Source organism: Haemaphysalis longicornis, unplaced genomic scaffold (genome assembly GCF_048455015.1).
Source record: "Haemaphysalis longicornis isolate Haplotype H1 unplaced genomic scaffold, Haemaphysalis longicornis Haplotype H1 scaffold_20, whole genome shotgun sequence".
In the NCBI taxonomy this organism is placed as follows: domain Eukaryota; kingdom Metazoa; phylum Arthropoda; class Arachnida; order Ixodida; family Ixodidae; genus Haemaphysalis; species Haemaphysalis longicornis.
In genome coordinates, this window is record NW_027526296.1 from 1,655,657 (window position 1) to 1,674,428 (window position 18,772).

The 18,772-nt window shown below is 47.5% G+C and overlaps 1 protein-coding gene across 1 annotated transcript; it reads left to right on the forward strand.

Annotated features, from left to right (window-relative positions):
* Positions 1 to 201: 201 nt before the first annotated feature.
* On the forward strand, positions 202 to 4,461 carry LOC144172292 (uncharacterized). Its single transcript, XM_077701043.1, has 2 exons — positions 202 to 1,104; positions 3,505 to 4,461. The coding sequence occupies exons 1-2, from the start codon at positions 268 to 270 to the stop codon at positions 4,168 to 4,170; spliced, it is 1,503 nt and encodes a 500-aa protein (XP_077557169.1). The 5' UTR covers positions 202 to 267; the 3' UTR covers positions 4,171 to 4,461.
* The last annotated feature ends 14,311 nt before the right edge of the window (positions 4,462 to 18,772 follow it).

An 18,772-nucleotide genomic window follows, 5' to 3' on the forward strand; every position in this document is an offset into this window, starting at 1 on the left:
GTGTGTAGTGTCGTGTTATCTGTTATCTCTGTTGCGGCTGCGCACCAGGGTGCGCGGGCCGAGGTGACGTCACTGGCTGGATTGTATAAAACGCGGCTGTGAAATAAACACGGGGCTTTTTCTTGTTTGCGGCTACATCGGAGTGGCGTCAGTCTTTTGCTCGCATCACCGCTCCCAAAAGGAGCGGACGCGACGTGGTGTCAGAAGTGGGATGAGCCTCCTCTCCCTCGGTGGCATTGCGGCATTCACCCTGCACTCGTTCGTACGATGACGGACCAGAAAGCGGCAGCCAGCCCACCAGCGGCCGCCCTGCCACCGCCTGCGCCGTTCAACTTCGACAGGACTTCCGAGTGGCCAGAATGGATTACGTCCTTCGACGACTACCGCTACGCATCGGGGCTCAACGACAGAACGGAGGAAGCCCAGGTGAGGACGCTGTTGTACACCATGGGCAGGCAGGCCAGGAAAATTTTTCAAACGTTCGGCCTGACGGAGGAAGAGTCCCGAAGCTACGCGGTGGTGAAGACTAAGTTTGACGCTCACTTCGTGGCCGCCAAGAACATAGTCTACGAAAGCGCTAATTTTCATCGCCGGAAGCAAGAGCCCGGAGAAAGCGTGGACAAGTTTGTGACAGCCCTGCATGAGCTAGCCGACCGCTGCGAATTTGCAGAATTCCGGGAGCGCATGATCAGGGACAGATTTGTCGTAGGTCTCCGAGACGCACAGCTGTCAGAAGCTCTCCAGATGGATGCCACTCTTACGCTAGCGACCGCTCTAGCGAAGGCCAGACTCAAGGAAACAGTCCACCGACAGCAACTGGAACTTCGGGCCGACAGCAACGAGGCAACGACTGGAGAACTGGGCACCATTCAACGGACACCGAGCGAGCCGTTTATCAACCGGGAGGGGCGCACCACCGAACAGCGACAGTCGCTGCAGCCATGGTCACGAGAAAACCGCCGACTACCAGGGTGCCGGTTCTGTGGACGTGATAATCATGCGAGAACCCGGTGCCCCGCACGGTTATCACGGTGCCACCTTTGTGGAACCAAAGGACATTTCGCCGTGGTCTGCCAGAAGTCCAAGGAAAACAACCAGGTGGGCGTGTCTGTGCTAGAAGGCGAAGGACAAAATTTTTTTCTCGGGACACTCGGCAGCTGTAATGCCAGATACGCGGAAGTGTGTATTAACAATGTACGCGTATGTGCAAAAATTGATTCGGGAGCCGAGGTCACTGTCGTTCCGCCCGATTTCCCCGGTGTTCCGCCTCGCATAGACAAATCACAAGCTGTGTTGCGAAGCGCCGCAGATGAGCGCCTTGATGTTAAGGGTTACTTTCCTGCTGAGATAGTTTGGAAAGGCAAAACCGCGCGACAAACAGTGTACGTTGTTGAGTCACTGCAGTGTGTTTTGCTAGGGCTCCCAGCAATTGAAGCCCTCGGTGTGGTCAAATTTGTTGATGCTGTTGATGATAAACAGTACGAGTACTTGTATCCGCAGCTCTTTCGTGGCCTGGGCACGATGCCCGGCGAATACACCATTCGCATGAAGGAGGGCGCGGTTCCCTTCGCAATTTTTACACCTCGACGAATACCCATTCCGTTAAAGGACCCTATCAAACTAGAGTTGGACAAAATGGTCGAAAGTGAGGTCATTCGGAAGGTTGACGGTCCGACTAAATGGTGTGCAGGAATAGTGCCAGTAGTAAAACCATCCGGGGAAGTGCGAATATGCGTCGACCTAACCCAGCTGAACAAGAGCGTCCTACGTGAACAGTTTGTGTTGCCAACTATAGACGACGCCCTTGGGCAATTGGCGGGGGCCATATACTTTTCGAAATTGGATGCCAATTCCGGGTTCCACCAGGTTAAGTTGGCAAAAGAAAGCCAGGAGCTGACAACTTTTATCACTCCGTTCGGTAGGTACTGCTTCCAGCGACTGCCGTTCGGTATCAGCTCGGCTCCGGAATACTTCCAAAAGCAAATGGCTGAAATCTTGGAGGGCCTCCCAGGGGTGGTGAACCTAATGGATGACATTTTGGTTTACGGATCAACGGAACAGGAACACGACGAACGGCTGCACGCAGTACTCGAAAGGCTCGTAAAAGCTGGCGTGACACTTAATCGGGCAAAGTGTTCTTTTTGTGTCACACAGGTAGCGTTTTTAGGATACGTGGTCGATTCTTCAGGAATCAGGCCAGATCCCAAAAAAGTTCACGCCATAAACGAGATGGCTACGCCAAAAAGTGTTGCGGATGTACGCAGGTTTTTGGGCATGATAAACTATCTGGCAAGGTTTGTGAGCAATCTTGCTGACGTATCAGCACCGCTCCGCAGTCTGCTCTTGAAAGACAGAGAGTGGCATTGGGGCCCGCCTCAGCAAAAAGCATTCGAGGCTCTAAAAGCATTGATCACCTCGGCGCAATGCGTCGCGAAATTCGACCCCAAGCTGCGCACCATTGTGTCGGCCGACGCATCGTCGGTAGGTCTCGGCTGTGTGCTGATGCAAGTGCAGCCGGACGGCGAAAGGCGGCCCGTTGCGTATCACTCTCGGTCATTAACACCAACGGAGCAACGACACGCGCAAATAGAAAAGGAAGCGCTGGCGCTGACATGGGCGGCAGAAAGGCTCGAGTGTTTTTTGATAGGGCTGGAATTTCAATTTCAGACAGACCACAAACCGCTTGTATCGCTGCTGGGGCAGTCGCCGATTGATGTGCTGCCCCCCAGAATACAAAGGTTCCGATTAAGGCTCATGCGATTTTGCTTTTCGGTATCTTATGTCCCAGGAAAGCAGATCGGTACCGCCGACGCTCTTTCCCGGGCACCGTGCAAGGAAGCTGGTTTAGCGATGGGAGAGCTAGGTTGCAGCGAAGTGTCGAGCCACGTAGAAGGCTGTATTGGCGAACTCAAATTTTCAGCACACTGGGACAAAATGAAGAGGGCGCAAGAAAAAGATGAGACTTGCAAACAACTTCGCTGGTATTGTAGGGCAGGCTGGCCCCGTTGCGCAAAAGTAAGCAGTTGGCTGAGTCCTTACTGGTCGCAAAGAGCAAACCTCACGATATGTGGCGGGGTTCTTCTGCATGGGTCTCGTTTGGTGGTGCCTCGGAGTCTAAGGAGCGAAGTTCTCCGTTCATTGCATGAGGGACACCAGGGCATTGTGAAATGTCGCGCAAGGGCTCGGGAATCGGTGTGGTGGCCAGGTCTCAGCGCCGAGCTGGCAGCTTTGGTTAATAGTTGTCAGGACTGCGCGGCGCTGCGCGTTCAAAAAGCCGAACCGATGATGCAATCAGAGTCTCCCAGCTTGCCTTGGCTAAAGCTAGGAGCTGATCTTTTCCACTTGCGCGGAAGAGACTACCTTGTGGTCGTAGACTATTTTTCTCGTTATCCGGAGCTCGCCCTATTATCTTCCACAAGCTCTTCGGCGGTCATTGTACAAATGAAGAGCGTATTTGCCAGGCACGGGATCCCAGAAATTGTTGTGACTGACAACGGTCCTCAGTTCGCGTCTGCAGAATTTGCTGCGTTTGCGGCCAGTTACGGCTTCCATCACGTCACATCCAGCCCCAGGTACCCGCAATCAAACGGGGCAGCCGAGCGTACGGTACAAACTGTAAAACGGCTCTTGGAAAAATCGGTTGACCCGTACCTAGCCCTCCTGGCGTATAGAGACTCCCCTGGCCCGTTGGGCACAAGTCCAGCCCAGCTACTGATGGGCAGGCGCTTACGCTCTACGCTCCCGGTGCATCCGAAAAAACTTGTACCATCAAAGGCTCGGGGTTTCAGGAGCCTTCAAAGCAGAGACGAGGCAGTTCGGAACAAGCAAAGGATCGACTACGACCGTCACCACGCGGCTACCCCCTTGCCACCCCTCGCGCCAGGAAACCGGGTGTGGATAAAAGACTGCAAAAAGCCGGCAACGGTGTTGAGTTCAGCCCTGAGGCCTCGGTCGTATAGGGTACGGACCGATGACGGAGCGGAGCTGGAGAGAAACAGGAGGACATTGGTTAGGTACAGTGAGCAAACCAGCGGGCATGCCCCGTCTTACGACTTTCCTGCCACTCCCAACGCTACGGGGCAATCCGAGGAAGGCAACGCCTCTTCAGAGCCTTCCACGTTGAATCTAACGCCGGCCAATCCGCTGAATAAACAAAGGCCGGGCGGTTAAGTGACATGTTACGGCCGCGAGATAAGACCGCCAGAGCGATATGGCTACAGTTGATACGTTCACTTGTTTCTGTTGGGGCTTTGTAGTTACTTTTGTGTTGTGTTGAAAACCCTTTAAAAAAAAAGGGAGATGTCGTGTTATCTGTTATCTCTGTTGCGGCTGCGCACCAGGGTGCGCGGGCCGAGGTGACGTCACTGGCTGGATTGTATAAAACGCGGCTGTGAAATAAACACGGGGCTTTTTCTTGTTTGCGGCTACATCGGAGTGGCGTCAGTCTTTTGCTCGCATCACCGCTCCCAAAAGGAGCGGACGCGACATGTAGTTGAGGGAAGTGTTTGCGTCGTGTAGTGTCGAGTGCCTTACATTCTATGAGGATGTGGATCACGGATAGGGCCTCTCCGCACCTGCTGCACAGAGGTCTTGGACATCCAGTGAGCAGGTGCGAGTGCGTTGCTTGAGTGTGCCCTATCCGTAATCTAGCCAAGGCGACTTCAGTGTATCTATTGCGTGTGTCGGTGGTGTATGGTCCCAAGTGTGGTTTTATTACGTGTAACTTGTTGTCGGTTTGTTCGCTCCAGTGTGTTTGCCATGTTTTGCGAAGTTGTTGTCTGATGTGTGGTTTCACGTCGGTGTAGGGTAATGTGGTTATGTCTACTGTATTCGAGAGTGTAGCAGCAGCGGCCAGTCGATCCGCTGCTTCGTTCCCGGCTATACCACAGTGGCCAGGGACCCAGCAAAGGACTAGTTCAAATTTGTGGACATACACAGACATAATACCCTTGACTATTAGATTTACAACGTGATTTTTTGAAGACTTAGTTGACGACAACACCCGCACGACGCTGAGGGAGTCTGTATATATGATGGATTGTGGGATGTGACTTTGAAGGATATGATTAACAACAAGAAGTACACCATAAGCCTCTGCCGTAAAGATACTCGTATTACTGTTAAGAGTTTTAGTGACATTAAGGCCGGGCCCATGCGCCGCGCAGGACACAGAGGTGGCAGTTTTAGAGGCGTCCGTATAAAATTCAGAAAATTGATACTTCTGCTGCAAATACAAGAAGTGCTGCAGAATTGCACATGTGGGAGCTCGGTTTTTATCTACATGTGTGAAGGATGTGTCGCATGATACAGGGCGGAGATGCCATGGTGCTATAAAATCTGTTTGAGAACTTTGTATGGTGTCTAAAAAGGAGACAGAAAGCTCTGACGCTTCCTCTCTAACTCTGTAAGAGAAGGGCGCAGAGAACGATGGTCGGTTTAGGAGTAGTGCAGTCATAGACGTATCATAAAAAGCCGATTTAAAAGGATGGTGTGGCATAGATGAAATTTTAAAAGCAAAAAGGAGATCTGTGTATGCTCGCTGACGTTGTAGGTTCCACTTATTACACTCCACATAGAGGCTTTCGACCGGGCTAGTCCGGAAGGCGCCACATGCCAACCGCAGCCCCAGATGAAGCACTGGGTCCAGCATTTTGAGGGATGTCTTACTTGCTGACCCATAAACAACGCTTCCATAGTCTAATCGTGAACCTATCAGGCTGGTAAAAACACGTAAAAGAAGTTGTTTGTCAGCCCCATATGAAGAGTGGGAGAGAACCTTGAGTATATTCATGGCCTTTAAGCATTTATGTTTAAGTTGTTTTATGTGTGGAATGAACGAGAGCTTTTCGTCAAGGACTACACCTAAAAACTTGTGTTCATTTCTGACTGGAATTGAGATACCATTGATTTTGATGTCTGGATCCGGCCGAATGCCGCTCCTTTTCGAAAACAAAACACAAGTACACTTCACTGGATTAAATTTAAAACCGTTGCTATCTGCCCAGCCAGCTAGCTTGTTAACACCAAGCTGGACTTGGCGCTCGCAGATAGACAGGTTACAAGACTTAAAGGATAATTGCACGTCGTCTACATGGATTGAGCAGGAAATGGTTGGTGGCAGAGCCTTCCGAAGAGAGTTAATTTTTACAATAAACAACGTGCAACTCAAAACTCCACCTTGCGGAACACCGTTTTCCTGCACATGAACTCTAGAGAGTGCAGTACCAACTCGCACGCGAAACGTTCTTTCAGAGAGGTAACTGGCAAGCATGTTCAACACCGTTTTCCTGCACATGAACTCTAGAGAGTGCAGTACCAACTCGCACGCGAAACGTTCTTTCAGAGAGGTAACTGGCCAGCATGTTCCACATGTTACCCGACATACCAAAGGACTTCAGATCGCTGAGGATGCCGTACCGCCAAGCAGTGTCGTAGGCCTTTTCAAGATCAAAGAATACTGTCATACAGTACTGCTTGTGGAGGAAAGCATCTTTGATATAAGACTCTAATGCAACGAGTTGATCGTTCGTAGATCGCCCCGCCCTGAAGCCCGCCTGGCAGCTCTCGAGAAGACCGTTGTACTCTAAGAAGTACACGAGTCTCCTGTTTATCATCTTCTCGAAGAGCTTACACAGGCAGCTTGTCAGGGCAATGGGGCGATAACTGGCGGGAGTGGAAGGGTCCTTCCCTTCCTTTAGGAAAGCCACTACTATGGCCTCCCTCCAAGAGCGTGGAATGTGCCCCGAAAGCCATATTTTGTTGTATAGGTGTAAGAGTGTTTCAAGAGTGTCTGGGTGTAGGTGCTGTATCATGGTGTATGTAATCTTATCTGCACCTGGAGCTGAAGGTTTGCACGTGCTCAGGGCAGCCCTCAACTCATAGAGAGTGAATTCAGAGTTGTAGGAAGTTTTTGATCGGTTTTTGTCGTGTAAGGGCTTTTTTTCTACAGATGTTTTGTGTTTCATGAAAGTGTTCGTGTAGTGTGCTGAACTGGACACGTGTTCGAAGTGTTGTGCAAGCGTGTTAGCCTGGTCTTCAAGTGTGTCCCCTGTTGTGCTAACCAGGGGCAGGCTGTGTGTCTGTTGTCCTTTGAGCTTGCGTATACGTGTCCAGACTTTGTGTGTGTCTGTGTATGAATTAATGGATGTCAAGAAGGTGTGCCAACTCTCTCGTTTTGCCTCACGGCGCACACGTTTTCCTAATGCCTTGGCCCGTTTGAACAAGAGGAGGTTTCCCGACGTGGGGTACCAACGAAGGATACCCCACGCCTTGTTCTGGGCCTCTCGCGCCCGCCTGCAGTCCTCATTCCACCACGGCCTCCGCTGGTTAAGCGGGGCACCAGAGACGTGGGGAATGGACTTTTCGGCGGCGTCGAGGATGTGCGCCGTGAGGAGTCGGGTGGCTTCTTCAACGTGTAGGTGTCCTATGGATGTGTGGTGTAGTTTGGATGTCTCTGTAAATGTGTTCCAGTTAGCTCGTGCTTCATTGAACCTATTATGGGAAGATGGACTGCATGGGCCTTTACCTATGTATGTGAGTGAGGTGGGGAAGTGGTCACTACCGTATGGGTCAGTGCCCACAGCCCACTCGAGGAGAGGAAAGAGAACTGCGGAGCCAATCGCCAAGTCAAGACATGAGTATGTGTTGTGTCCTATGCTATGGTACGTAGGCTGTTTATTGTTGAAAAGGCATGCTCCTGAAGATGTAAGGAATTTCTCTATAAGGCGACCTCGGGCATCCGTGCGAGAAGAGCCCCAAAGAGTGTTGTGAGCATTAAGGTCGCCTGTCAGGATGTATGGTTCGGGCAGCTGGTCAACCAGCGCCTCGAAGTCAGAGCTTAAAAGTGAAACATCAGGAGGAATGTATATGGAGCATACCGTTATCAACCTATTAAATATTATCAAGCGTATTGCTACAGCCTCAAGGATAGTGTTCAGAGTGACAGGGTGGCAGGCTAAGGATTTCCGGGCAATTATGGCCACACCGCCAGAAGAGTGTGTGCAGCCATCCCTGTCGTTTCTGAAGACCATGTAACTATTCAAGAAATTTGTGTGCTTGGAATTCAAATGTGTTTCCTGAAAACACATTACACTTGGCTGATTAGCATGCAGTAGTTCGTATACATCGTCAAGATTTTTAAGAAGGCCTCTACAGTTCCATTGAATTATGTTTTCTCTTCCCATTATTTAGTGTGAGAGCTACTGGAGTGTGTGTGTTTGTTTATGTGTCGTCTTTCGGGGCTGTGACTCTCGCCTTTTTTGGCTTGTCGGGAGGCTTTGGCGTCGGGACGCGTTCCTTGCGCTGCGTTGCAGGCAGGAACGGCCCGACATCCATGTCGTCGTCGGATGTCCGAGGGGTGCCCGACGGACCGGGCCCCCCGGACTTGGCCCCCCCTCGGGAGCCCTTCGTTTGAGCCGCCACCGCTGAGGGCGTCCGGGGCGCCAGAGGTGGCACGGGCGGTGCGGTGGCGGTGGGAACCGGTGCGGGGGCCGTGGTGTCCATCACCTCGGTACCCTCCAACGCACTGGAGGACGGGGAGACAGAGGCGGGAGCGGCACCGGTCCCGACGGAAGAGGTTGCCACCACAACCGCTGCTGCCTCAGCAAGCGGCGTGGTGGCGGGTTGGGCTGCCAAAGGCAACCCAGAGGGGGGCGGCGGAGGGACCAGGTCAGACTCGCTGAACTGGGTCCCTGTGGAAACCAGACGCCGCTCCGCCCCCCGGCGAGCCGCGTCGGCGTACCTCCCCAGAGGGAAAGAGGCGAACCTCTTTCGCGCCTCTGGGAAGGTGATGTTCTCCGTGACCTTGATGTTAATTATCTTTTTTTCAATTTGAAATTTTTCGCACTTGCGGGAGTACGCTGCATGCGGACCGCCGCAGTTCACACAAGTGAGGGTTTCGGATGGACAGTTGTCAGTCGGATGATCGTGCGCCGCGCATTTCGCACACGTCGTTCGGCCACGGCAAGAGGTTGTACCGTGCCCGAACCGCTGGCACTTAAAACAGCGCCGCGGATTCGGGATGTACGGACGGATGGAGCAACGGATAAAACCTGCATTGATGTGTTGTGGAAGAACTGCGCGGTCGAAAGTCAAGATAATGTGTTTGGTGGGAATCTCCTTGTCGTCTCTGCGGATAGTGATGCGTCTCACGGCAGTGACGCCCTGATCCTTCAAGCCGGCAAGGAGATCCGCATCCGTTTCGTTCAGGAGGTCTGTCTCGGATATCACACCCTGCGAGCTGTTGAGGCTCCGATGGGGTGTGACCCGGATGTCTAGATCAGCCAGTCTAGTCTGAGCTAGAAGCTTCGTGGACTGCTGCTTGTCATTTATTTCGATGAGGAGTTCACCGGACCTTTGTTTTTTGCACTTATATGATTTTCCTACTATGGCTTCAAGATACTTGGCGATCAAGAAGACTGACTGAGATGCTAGAGGGTGGGTTGGATTGAGCGATTCCATCACAAGAAATCGAGAAAAATTATCCGGTTCAGGAAATGTTAAAGATGGCAATTGGGGAAAAGATACTTCGGTGCGGCCCCTTTTCAGGGACCGATCACGTTTGGGGGGGGGGGGGGGGGGGTTGAAAATGCCATAGCGCATAGTATAAAAGCAGGGAGACTGGGGTACTTTCTTCTTTGACCTTACCCTGGTAGCCAAAGAGGTCCCGGAGCTCCCTGCCTGGTGAACAGACAGGGAGCCCATCCGCCGGAGCTTGACCTGGGCTCCGACGGCCACCGTTCGTGGTTTCTAACCCTCCACCTATAAACACATTGCCACGGTTGGATCCAGCGTATGTTTGGGGGCTCGGGGTCCGCGGTATCGCCAGTACCGTCACCAAGATTGCTCAAGGTGCCCCGTGCGGGGAGCTGTGGAATTGACCGAGGCCGACAAGAGCAAACGCAAGTTAAACAATGCCGATAAGCTTGCACAAAGAGCCATTTCTGCTTAAAATGTAATCCATAATTATTTTATAGCGACTAAGAATATTGCAGTAAACAATGGAAATTACGAAAGTACACGTAAACACAGAAGTACCAGTGCATACTGCAATTGGTGCTGCGCGCACAATGCTTGTTATAACTGCATGGAGGTCCAGCGCTCTGCGGTTGTCTCACATGACCTTAGCCAATCGGCGTAAGCGACATTGTCTTACGTGACCCTGATTGTCGAGTACACCCCGTGTTTCACGAAACAATTACTTTCAATCCGAACAAAAACAAGCCAGGGGGGCATAAGGCCAGAAATAAAGCGCGGGCGGACAGCGGTCCTACGCAGTATGGTGGCGCCATCTAGAAGGGCAGATGGTAAACAAGTCGTTCCCATTCTACTGGAGACTAAAAAGCGTACTAAGGTCTGCTTGAAAATCTGCCCCGCTTAAGTAATCATCCAAGATACCACGAAACAAACGATTTGGCGGGGAACGCAAAATTTAACTTGAATTGATTTGTACCTCAGTGAATATCTGGGGGGGGGATATAAAAGACCTAATTTTTCGAATAACACAAGCTTGTGCTCGGTGTGCATGACCCTATTACAGTTTTACTTTTACGAACTTCAATGTTGCGAGTAAATTGCGCGCGTTTTGAGACTTTTAAACATGTAAGGCTATTATGTTGGAGTGGGTAAGCTGCAAATATTGCTCACAGAAGTACGTAACAACTATTTTTAGGATTTTGCTTAAGACGACAATTAGCCGGTGACAAGAATTTTGCAAAATTATATCCTCGACAATCTGAAAAGGCTCAAAAAACGATATCAATGCCCAGCCCCTGCACAGGCTTGAAATTTAAGAAATATATATTTTTTAGGATTTATTAGCATAACTTGGCTGAATTATTATTGAAATTAGCAGTTCAGATAATGCAAAAGCGCAGCTTCACTACTGGTGCAAGACTAGAGAAACAGCAGAGCTAGCCGTTTCTTTTCCTTCGACGTAGACCCGGATATTGCTCCTCACATAAATTTTGAACTTGCCGCTGAAAGTTCCCGATGACTGGCAGGCCCGGATAGTTCTGTCTGCAGGCTTTCACATCTCTCCCAAAGTGGACCGTGCTAGCACGCGCTAGAACCCGCGGCAACCGGCATCGCGGACTAAGCGTCTGTGCTGCGAACTCGGCGTCGGTGTTCCCCACTTCAGTCGCAAACGCACAGGAACTGGAGAGGAGAACAGCACGTGAGAGACCACGCCAACAATGCTGGGAAGAGAGTGCTCTGGAAGGTGCAGGCTGCCCGGCGCCAGGCGCTCCTCACGAGGCGCACGCTCACGTGCGCTTGGTACGTTGTCTAGATATTTTGTTTCTGCAAGCTTTTAAGATTGCGCGAGACCACTAAACAGCATAAGAAGCCTAGACGACGTCGTGCGCTCCTTCAGAGCCGTGAGCTCCGGCTCTGTTTTCCCCGTAACGCTCGGCGACGGAACAAATTGCCTAAGCAGCTTAACTGTCAAAAGTGATGTTATTTTTTAAAGAATTCCTCACCTATTCAGAGCTCGTTTACCAGGCGGCATAGATTTTGTTGATATAGGTAGCCCATAAGAATGTGCAAACGCTGATAGACAATGTTTTCCCCCTCCCATGGTCTCCTGGACTTAGGAGCCACTCCCACATCACCAGGCTCACAATAAAGTTTTTCCTCCTCCAGCTACTCCTCCCCCAAAAACTCCTAATTTGGAGATCAAGATTTCGGGTACAGTACAATTTTTGCGACTTCTTAGAGGGTCAGCCGGTAATATCTATGTATATTTTAATTCTGCTTACAAGTGTTACCAGCACCAATTTCCCGAAATGCTAGCTGCGAGAGTTTGGTCTTCAGAATTTCGCCCTAAGAAATGTTTAGCAGGAAGAACGTTATCCTCGAACAAACATCCCCCACGAAGCAAAAACACCTCACGCGTAAATAGTACGCCTAGTCCAAAGTGATGAACCCAAAGACTTGCATTTTTTCGAGTACATTGCTATTATGGCGTTAGAGGTTAGCATTTTTTCGAGTACATTGCTATTATGGCGTTAGAGGTTACATAGCTTTCAATTATGACTCAGCCATCAATGAGTTAGAAAAGTATGCTCACATCCGCTTGCTTGACGGTAACTGTCTTTCAAAGAGGACACCGTTGAGCAGCCCCTGGCATGTAGCTATAGATACCTCGCCTTTGTACACTCACTGCTCACGTTTTTCCTTTCACCTTTGGCAACTTATATGGGTATTACAATTAACGTTTGTTCAATTCATATCAGTTTTTCCGCCTTAGCATAAATCGCGCATTTTCTGAGGGGGTAGCCGATGTCTCTTCAACGCTATTCTTTTGGCGCCGTACGTGTTTGTTTCTTGTTTCTTGTAGCTGTAAAACCTATGCATCGTGTATTCCTATGTGGAAGAACGGTGGTGCTCTTTCGCGTTCGGGTACCCCGAGGGCAATCGCGTTTAAAATTTTTCCACAAGCAATAATATCAACGTGCTTGGTGTGTGCACCCAATGATTGCACGTTATAATGGTAAAACACGGTCCCAGCCCAATGGGTTCGAACAAACAGCAGGCGAGTGTTTGTACTTGGCGATTTTGTATTCTTGTGATATATTTACTTTGGAAATTTGGAACCCCAACTATGTTGTCACCGTATTTGTGCCACTGCTTAAATGCCTTAAAGTGACGGCTTCGATTTGTATAACGTCATGAAAGAATAAATAATTATAAAAAGTAACGAATCATTTCACTAAAAGGTTGTTTTTTTCCCGCAGCTCGAGCGCACTTTGTTATTCGCGGACTTCGTTACTCTTTTAAACAACCAGTCCTAATACACTACACAGTGGGTGCATGTAGAAAACAGTAAACGTTCTTGCTGAAAAAACAATATATGCATGTGAGTGGTTAGTATTTACAAGCGTATTTTTAGCCTAGAGACTATTTTAAGCCTCGCCCTGCCATTTTCTACCATATTGCTGTCTTTGCTGCGTAAAATCAATGTAGTTCCGCAAATTTCCCCAGTTGGGTACACCACATACGATTCCATACCAGTGCGCTTATACAAAGCAGGAGTGGCCACCTTTTTTTACTACCTGCGTTACTTCTTGTGAAAAACCCATTTGGTAGCCTAACGGCCATTGCCACATGTAAACTTCGCTTAGAATAAGCAGTGCATCTAAGACGGGCAGCATCATACTGTTACAAGAAAAAGAGTGGCTCTGGTGTACAATGAAGACGTTGTTTTAAACAAAATATTTTTCAGGTATCATGTTCTTGAATTTAAGGCAGTTTACAATGCGTTCACAAACGAATGAAGACATTTAATTTTGCAGTTTATGTGCCGGCTTATAAAAATGGCCCGTCAGGTGGTTAATAACATAGTTAAGCAAGCGACGAGACATAGTTTGTTACATGCACATTCATTTTTGTGTTTACACTTGATCATGTGCTTCCTTGTAGGAGGAAAGCTTAACCACCGTAAAAAAGACATTTGAATCAAACCACGTATGTATGTTTTAGTTCTAAGTTTTTGATGCAAAAGAGAAAACCACACATGTTATGAATAGAAATATTTTGCCATTTTGTACATTCCTAAGGAGGTGGAAGTTTCATTTCTAGTTTGTATAGGCTTGTATAGGCTGTTTTGAAATATCGACTTTACTTCTTCGTGACGTGGCGAGGCCTTCATAACAAGGAAAAAATGATGACCCGTGTTATCTCGGGTAAAGATAGACTTTCTTGAATATTCCCTGTAGGCTCATACAAATGCACGAACAGGATTGGATGGGCATCCAGCTTTCAAGAGGCGACGGTAGCATTTATAACATTAAATGAGTGAAGAAGTAATGCCAGCTGCCCGGACGCATGACAGTGCAAAAAAAAAAAACATTTTCTGGGAAGAACTCCGCCAATTAGCCCTTTCTTTTAGACTCATTGCTAGAACGTACCTTTGTTTTTTAACAGCATAACGATTTTCAGCTTTTGGCGTGAAAATATAAAAATAATCAAGTAAATAAACCAATAATAAACACTTATTAGCACACTCCAACGTACATGTATCACAACCAGTTCATTTTGTTTCCCTACATCTTTAATTACTACCGTATTATCGTTGCTTAAAAAACGCAAGAGAATACGTTACAGCCGGTTAGCGCCGCTGAAGTGCGCTTTCAAGCAGTTGGCGGATTTGCATTGGTTTTATATCAAGGTTTTATGCCTGTATGTGTGCTTTTAGATACGAGGTGTGCCATATTTTTGGGAATTTTTACCTGCATATCCACCGACTGGAGTTTTTCAGCGCATTCTTGGCCAATATCACAAAGGCTGGAAACAAACTGAACAAAAACGAAAAATGTGAGTTGTGACGCCTCAAATTTGAGAAACGACTTTTTACACTACAACAAATTCTTACATTCCTCTCCGTTCTGCTCTATGCACAGCAAAAGGAATAAATCCGAAGAAAATTTTTTCTGTTTTTTTTGTAGAGCCACATCTTGCTGTCGCAAATAAAAATAAGAAGCAGAACATGAGCACTGGCCCTGATATCTGTCTATAATTGGGAAATTTAGCTTTGGCAGTAGACTGCTAATGTGTTGAGACATTTTTAAATATTCTTTCACAATCCAACCCAACTAATCCTCCTTGTTTACTTTTGATATGTGATAAAAACATTAGCTGGCCAATTGTTTTTCCATAGTTTTGCCTGATCTTGTGTAAAGATGTATAATTGATTCCGTTTGCAGCATCTTTGTGGTTATACTCGGGAATGTAGCCACTTCCCTCTATAATGCCATTGGCCTTGAGGGTATTACTAATAAATAACTATATAAATAAATGTTAATTGCCTGCACTGCAAGGAAACTATGATTTTTCTGCTGTCTACTGCTTTCTATTGCTTTTCTATGCTGCTGTCTATGATTTTACATTTGACTACCTACACACAAGTTCGCATTATGTACAGACGATGTGCCACTCTGTATACAATTATTTCAAGGGAATTTGCAATTCCTCCAAAATGGCATCATAGCACTTGTAACAGTGAGAACAGGCTCCTATGATTGCCAAAATATTGCCAAACCCGATCTCATGATTTGTTAATGATGAGTTCTGGTTCGATGATGAGTCAAAGTGTTCGACTGCTCAATTTTGCAGCGGCTTTCTGCCTTTTTGCCCTCACCGTTACCCTGTTTCACGCCGTGTACTTCTGCAAAAGATGATTTATTTGCACAAAACACAAAACAATAAAGATCCAGTCGTTTAGAACCAAAAAAAAGGGGATGAGGAAGGTGCTCCGGAACAGGTGTGACAATATACCTCTAAGGGTTTTCTTGTTATACGAAAGAGCCTTCTAAAACATCAAAATTTAAAACTGGCTTCATCCATCAAAACACCTCAATCATGATGAAAGATTCTGCCAGCAGAGCAGGCTTGCTTGAATGAATGCTTCATGCGGCGCAAGGTAAACACAGTATTATATTATGTTTAGGGTTTAAGTTGAACAATGGAAAAACATCGTAAACACCGGGGTTCACTGCACATGACACAATAATGATGCATCGCTAAGGTGAAGTGAAGTGAAGTTGTTTTTCTTTTCATAGAAAAGAGGGGACAGAGGCAAAACGCGATTAAGCCTGACGAGACCTCGGTATCCTAAGCCTGTAAGCAGTACAGATACAAACGCAAAAACACATAATACATAGGTGGGGGCAGCAATCAAAATACAAAAGTATATATAAGCAGTAACACTTACTAGTGTGCTCATTCCTTGGAACATGGCAGACAAAACATACCTTCTCGGTACATACAACATAATCTTCAAAGCTGCTTGAAATACCGTGATACATTTTGTTGCATCCAGGTAAACAGAAGTGCAGATAGCTCATAAAATCAACACTTATTTCTTAGCCATGGGGGCTAGTATATCCTGCCAGACGGCGTGGTCCCTTGAATGGAGATTTCAAGTGTGGCTGACCAAAACATGCAAAGGAGTTGGGAAAAAGATAGTTTACGGAGCTTGAGCCGACAGGAGCAGAGCATGCCCGTCATTCGCTGTTACACATAGATGAAGTTTTCATTTATACCGCCCCCTGCAACGCTTGCCTTCCCTAGGGATCCACTCTGTTACCCTTAATGACCAGCGGTTATCTTGCCTTCGCATTACATGCCCTGCCCACGTCCATTTCTTCTTCTTAATTTCTACTAATATGCCTTTCACACCAGTTTGCTCCCTGACCCACTCCGCTCTCTTCTTGTCCCTTAATGTTACACCCATCATTTTCCGCTCCATTGCCCGCTGAGTCGTTCTCAATTTAAGTTGAACCCTCTTAGTGAGCCTCCAAGTTTCTGCCCCGTAGGTGAGTACTGGTAAGATGCAGCTATCATACACTTTCTTCTTCAGCGACAATGGTAGTCTGCTATTTATTATCTGAGAATGTCTGCCATATGCACCCCACCCCATTCTGATCCTTCTAATTATCTCTGCCTCCTTGTTGGGATCTGGGGTCACAACTTGGCCTGAGCAGATGTAGTCGCCTACCACTTCCACTGCCTCGCCACCTATCTCAAACCGCTGTACTGTCCCGAGGTTATTGATCATTACTTTAGTTTTCTGCATATTAATTTTCAGGCCCACGGTTCTACTCTGTTCGCCCAGTGCGGAAAGCATGCTTTGCAATTCGTCCTCCGAGTTACTTAGCAAGGCAACGTCATCAGCAAATCTGAGGTTACTGAGGTAATCTCCATTAACCCTTACTCCCACCTGTGCCCAATCCAATGTTCTGAATACTTCTTGTAAACATGCTGTGAATAACATTGGAGAGATTGTGTCTCCTTGTCGGACACCCTTCCTTATAGGTATTTTACTGCTCTCCCTGTGGAGGATGATGGTAGCTGTAGACCCATTGTAGATATCCTCTTTATCTACAATGGGTCTTTAAATGGGTCTTTAAATCTTTATTCAATGGCCCACAAACCAAACGCCCAACCGAGAGCAGGGCAAGAAAAAGAGAAATATAAATGATAAGGCTCATGCAACCACTGATCACGACCCGAATATTGCAGCGCCTACCGTACTACAAATTCACCCGCACCAAAAAAGTGCAAGGAACACCATCATCAGTACTTCATATAAGGAATTCTTCAACCTCAGAATTTGGACCGGGATACGAATTAACAAAGGGGGGACCACCAGGGTATTAGACTGGACATGCATAGACGGGTCTAGAATAAGAGGAAGGTCGTACTCTTGTTTTATCGATAAAATAACGACATTCGCAGCAAAGAATACAATCCGGAGGCGCAGGACAAGATCGGGGGAAGGTCAAAGGAAAAGTCCTTCGCCCTGCAGCCGTCCTACATAGGATGTTGGTTATAATAACGATGACTATGTCCTCAACTTGTGTCTCTTAACGCATTTTAAGAAACAGAAAAAAACACCCTCCCAGCACTAAGTAAGCGGATGGAAAAACAAAATCGGGAGGGGTCACCGAACAGCAGACCGGCAGCCCCACTGCACGCCATGATAGAAATGGCACCGATCCAGTGACCCCGCATAAAAACTCTCCTATACCAAATATATGGACCCAATGCTGCACATGAAGAGGCGATATGGCAGGATCGAGTTCATTCGGGGAAAGTTTCAAGATCATGAGACCACAGTATACACCGACTCCGGGATTTACAAAAGCACGAGGCCCCAATTGTTGTACTTGACTACTTTGGTAATCTTTGTGACTGCATGACCCTCGAAGCTACAGGAACAAACAAGTGAAAGTTCGAACCTTGGTCTTGGCAATCGGAATAGCAGAAGTATCAAACAGAAGCGTAACTCGAAAGAAAATATATCCAAAGAAAAGATACCGGGCTGTAAACTCCCCCTTGTGGTCCTAATATGAACGAGGCAGTTCTTTCGCATTGTTCTGAAGAAAGCGCGGTCGCTCATTGACGTTGCTTTAGAGTACATTTTATTCCGCTGGTCATGGCACAGTAATTCTAAGATCCTATTGCACACGGTTACAGTTAAGCTTGTGAAGACCTCTTCCACTTCGCTTGCTAATCATTTTCTTTGTAAACTGAAGCGTTTGATCTTTCCACAACATAATGCAAACATATGAAGTTGCAGTGAGTATAATCTTTTAATGTTGCTCGAAACAAGAGGATAGGAAGATGAGTCTGCTCGGGTGTCATAAAATCAAACCTATGCCCCTTTCATTTCCGTTGCACAAGAACATTTTTTCACCGCAAAAAGTAAGATACTGCCGCCCCACTTGCAATAATAACGGCTGCACGTCAATGGTGCGTATAAACAACGTAGAAGCTCCTGCAAATGCATCTACCATCTCCTGATCCTTGAAATCGTCACAGATAGTACCGATAAAAGCAATGTGAGGATTATATTTTGCCCATGATACCACACAAATAACCGGTTCTGATAAAGGCGCTGTTGAACATCGCTTGCGACCTTGAACAATCGATACCCCAAGCGACCCATATTCGTATAATTCATATAGAGGGTGATCAAATTTAAGTCGGTAGGTTTTGTTTACGTTACGCACTTATATGCGCGTGAAGACCACCTCTACGGAGAGGCTATGCGTACAGGGGGACACAAACTGAGGAAGTAACTATTGATGTCGGTGTAATATTTATCTGAAATTGAATAATTAAGTTTTAATGGCTGCAGTAAGCAGAACTGCTTGTATGTAAAAGTTAGACACCCACGTGTTCCCACGCAGTTTTATTTGGCCGAATTCTTCTAGCGCATCTGTGCTCCGAGATGTCGAACTGCGAAGTTTAATTGTCATTCGCATCATTA

What these genes read in the sequence shown, in the direction of transcription:
- LOC144172292 (XM_077701043.1), top strand. Translation starts at nt 268, where the DNA reads ATGACGGACCAGAAAGCGGCAGCCAGCCCACCAGCGGCCGCCCTGCCA. An exon ending in AGGAAAACAACCAGGTGGGC is followed by an intron (nt 1,105 to 3,504) that starts GTGTCTGTGCTA and finishes AACGGTCCTCAG; the next exon opens with TTCGCGTCTGCAGAATTTGC.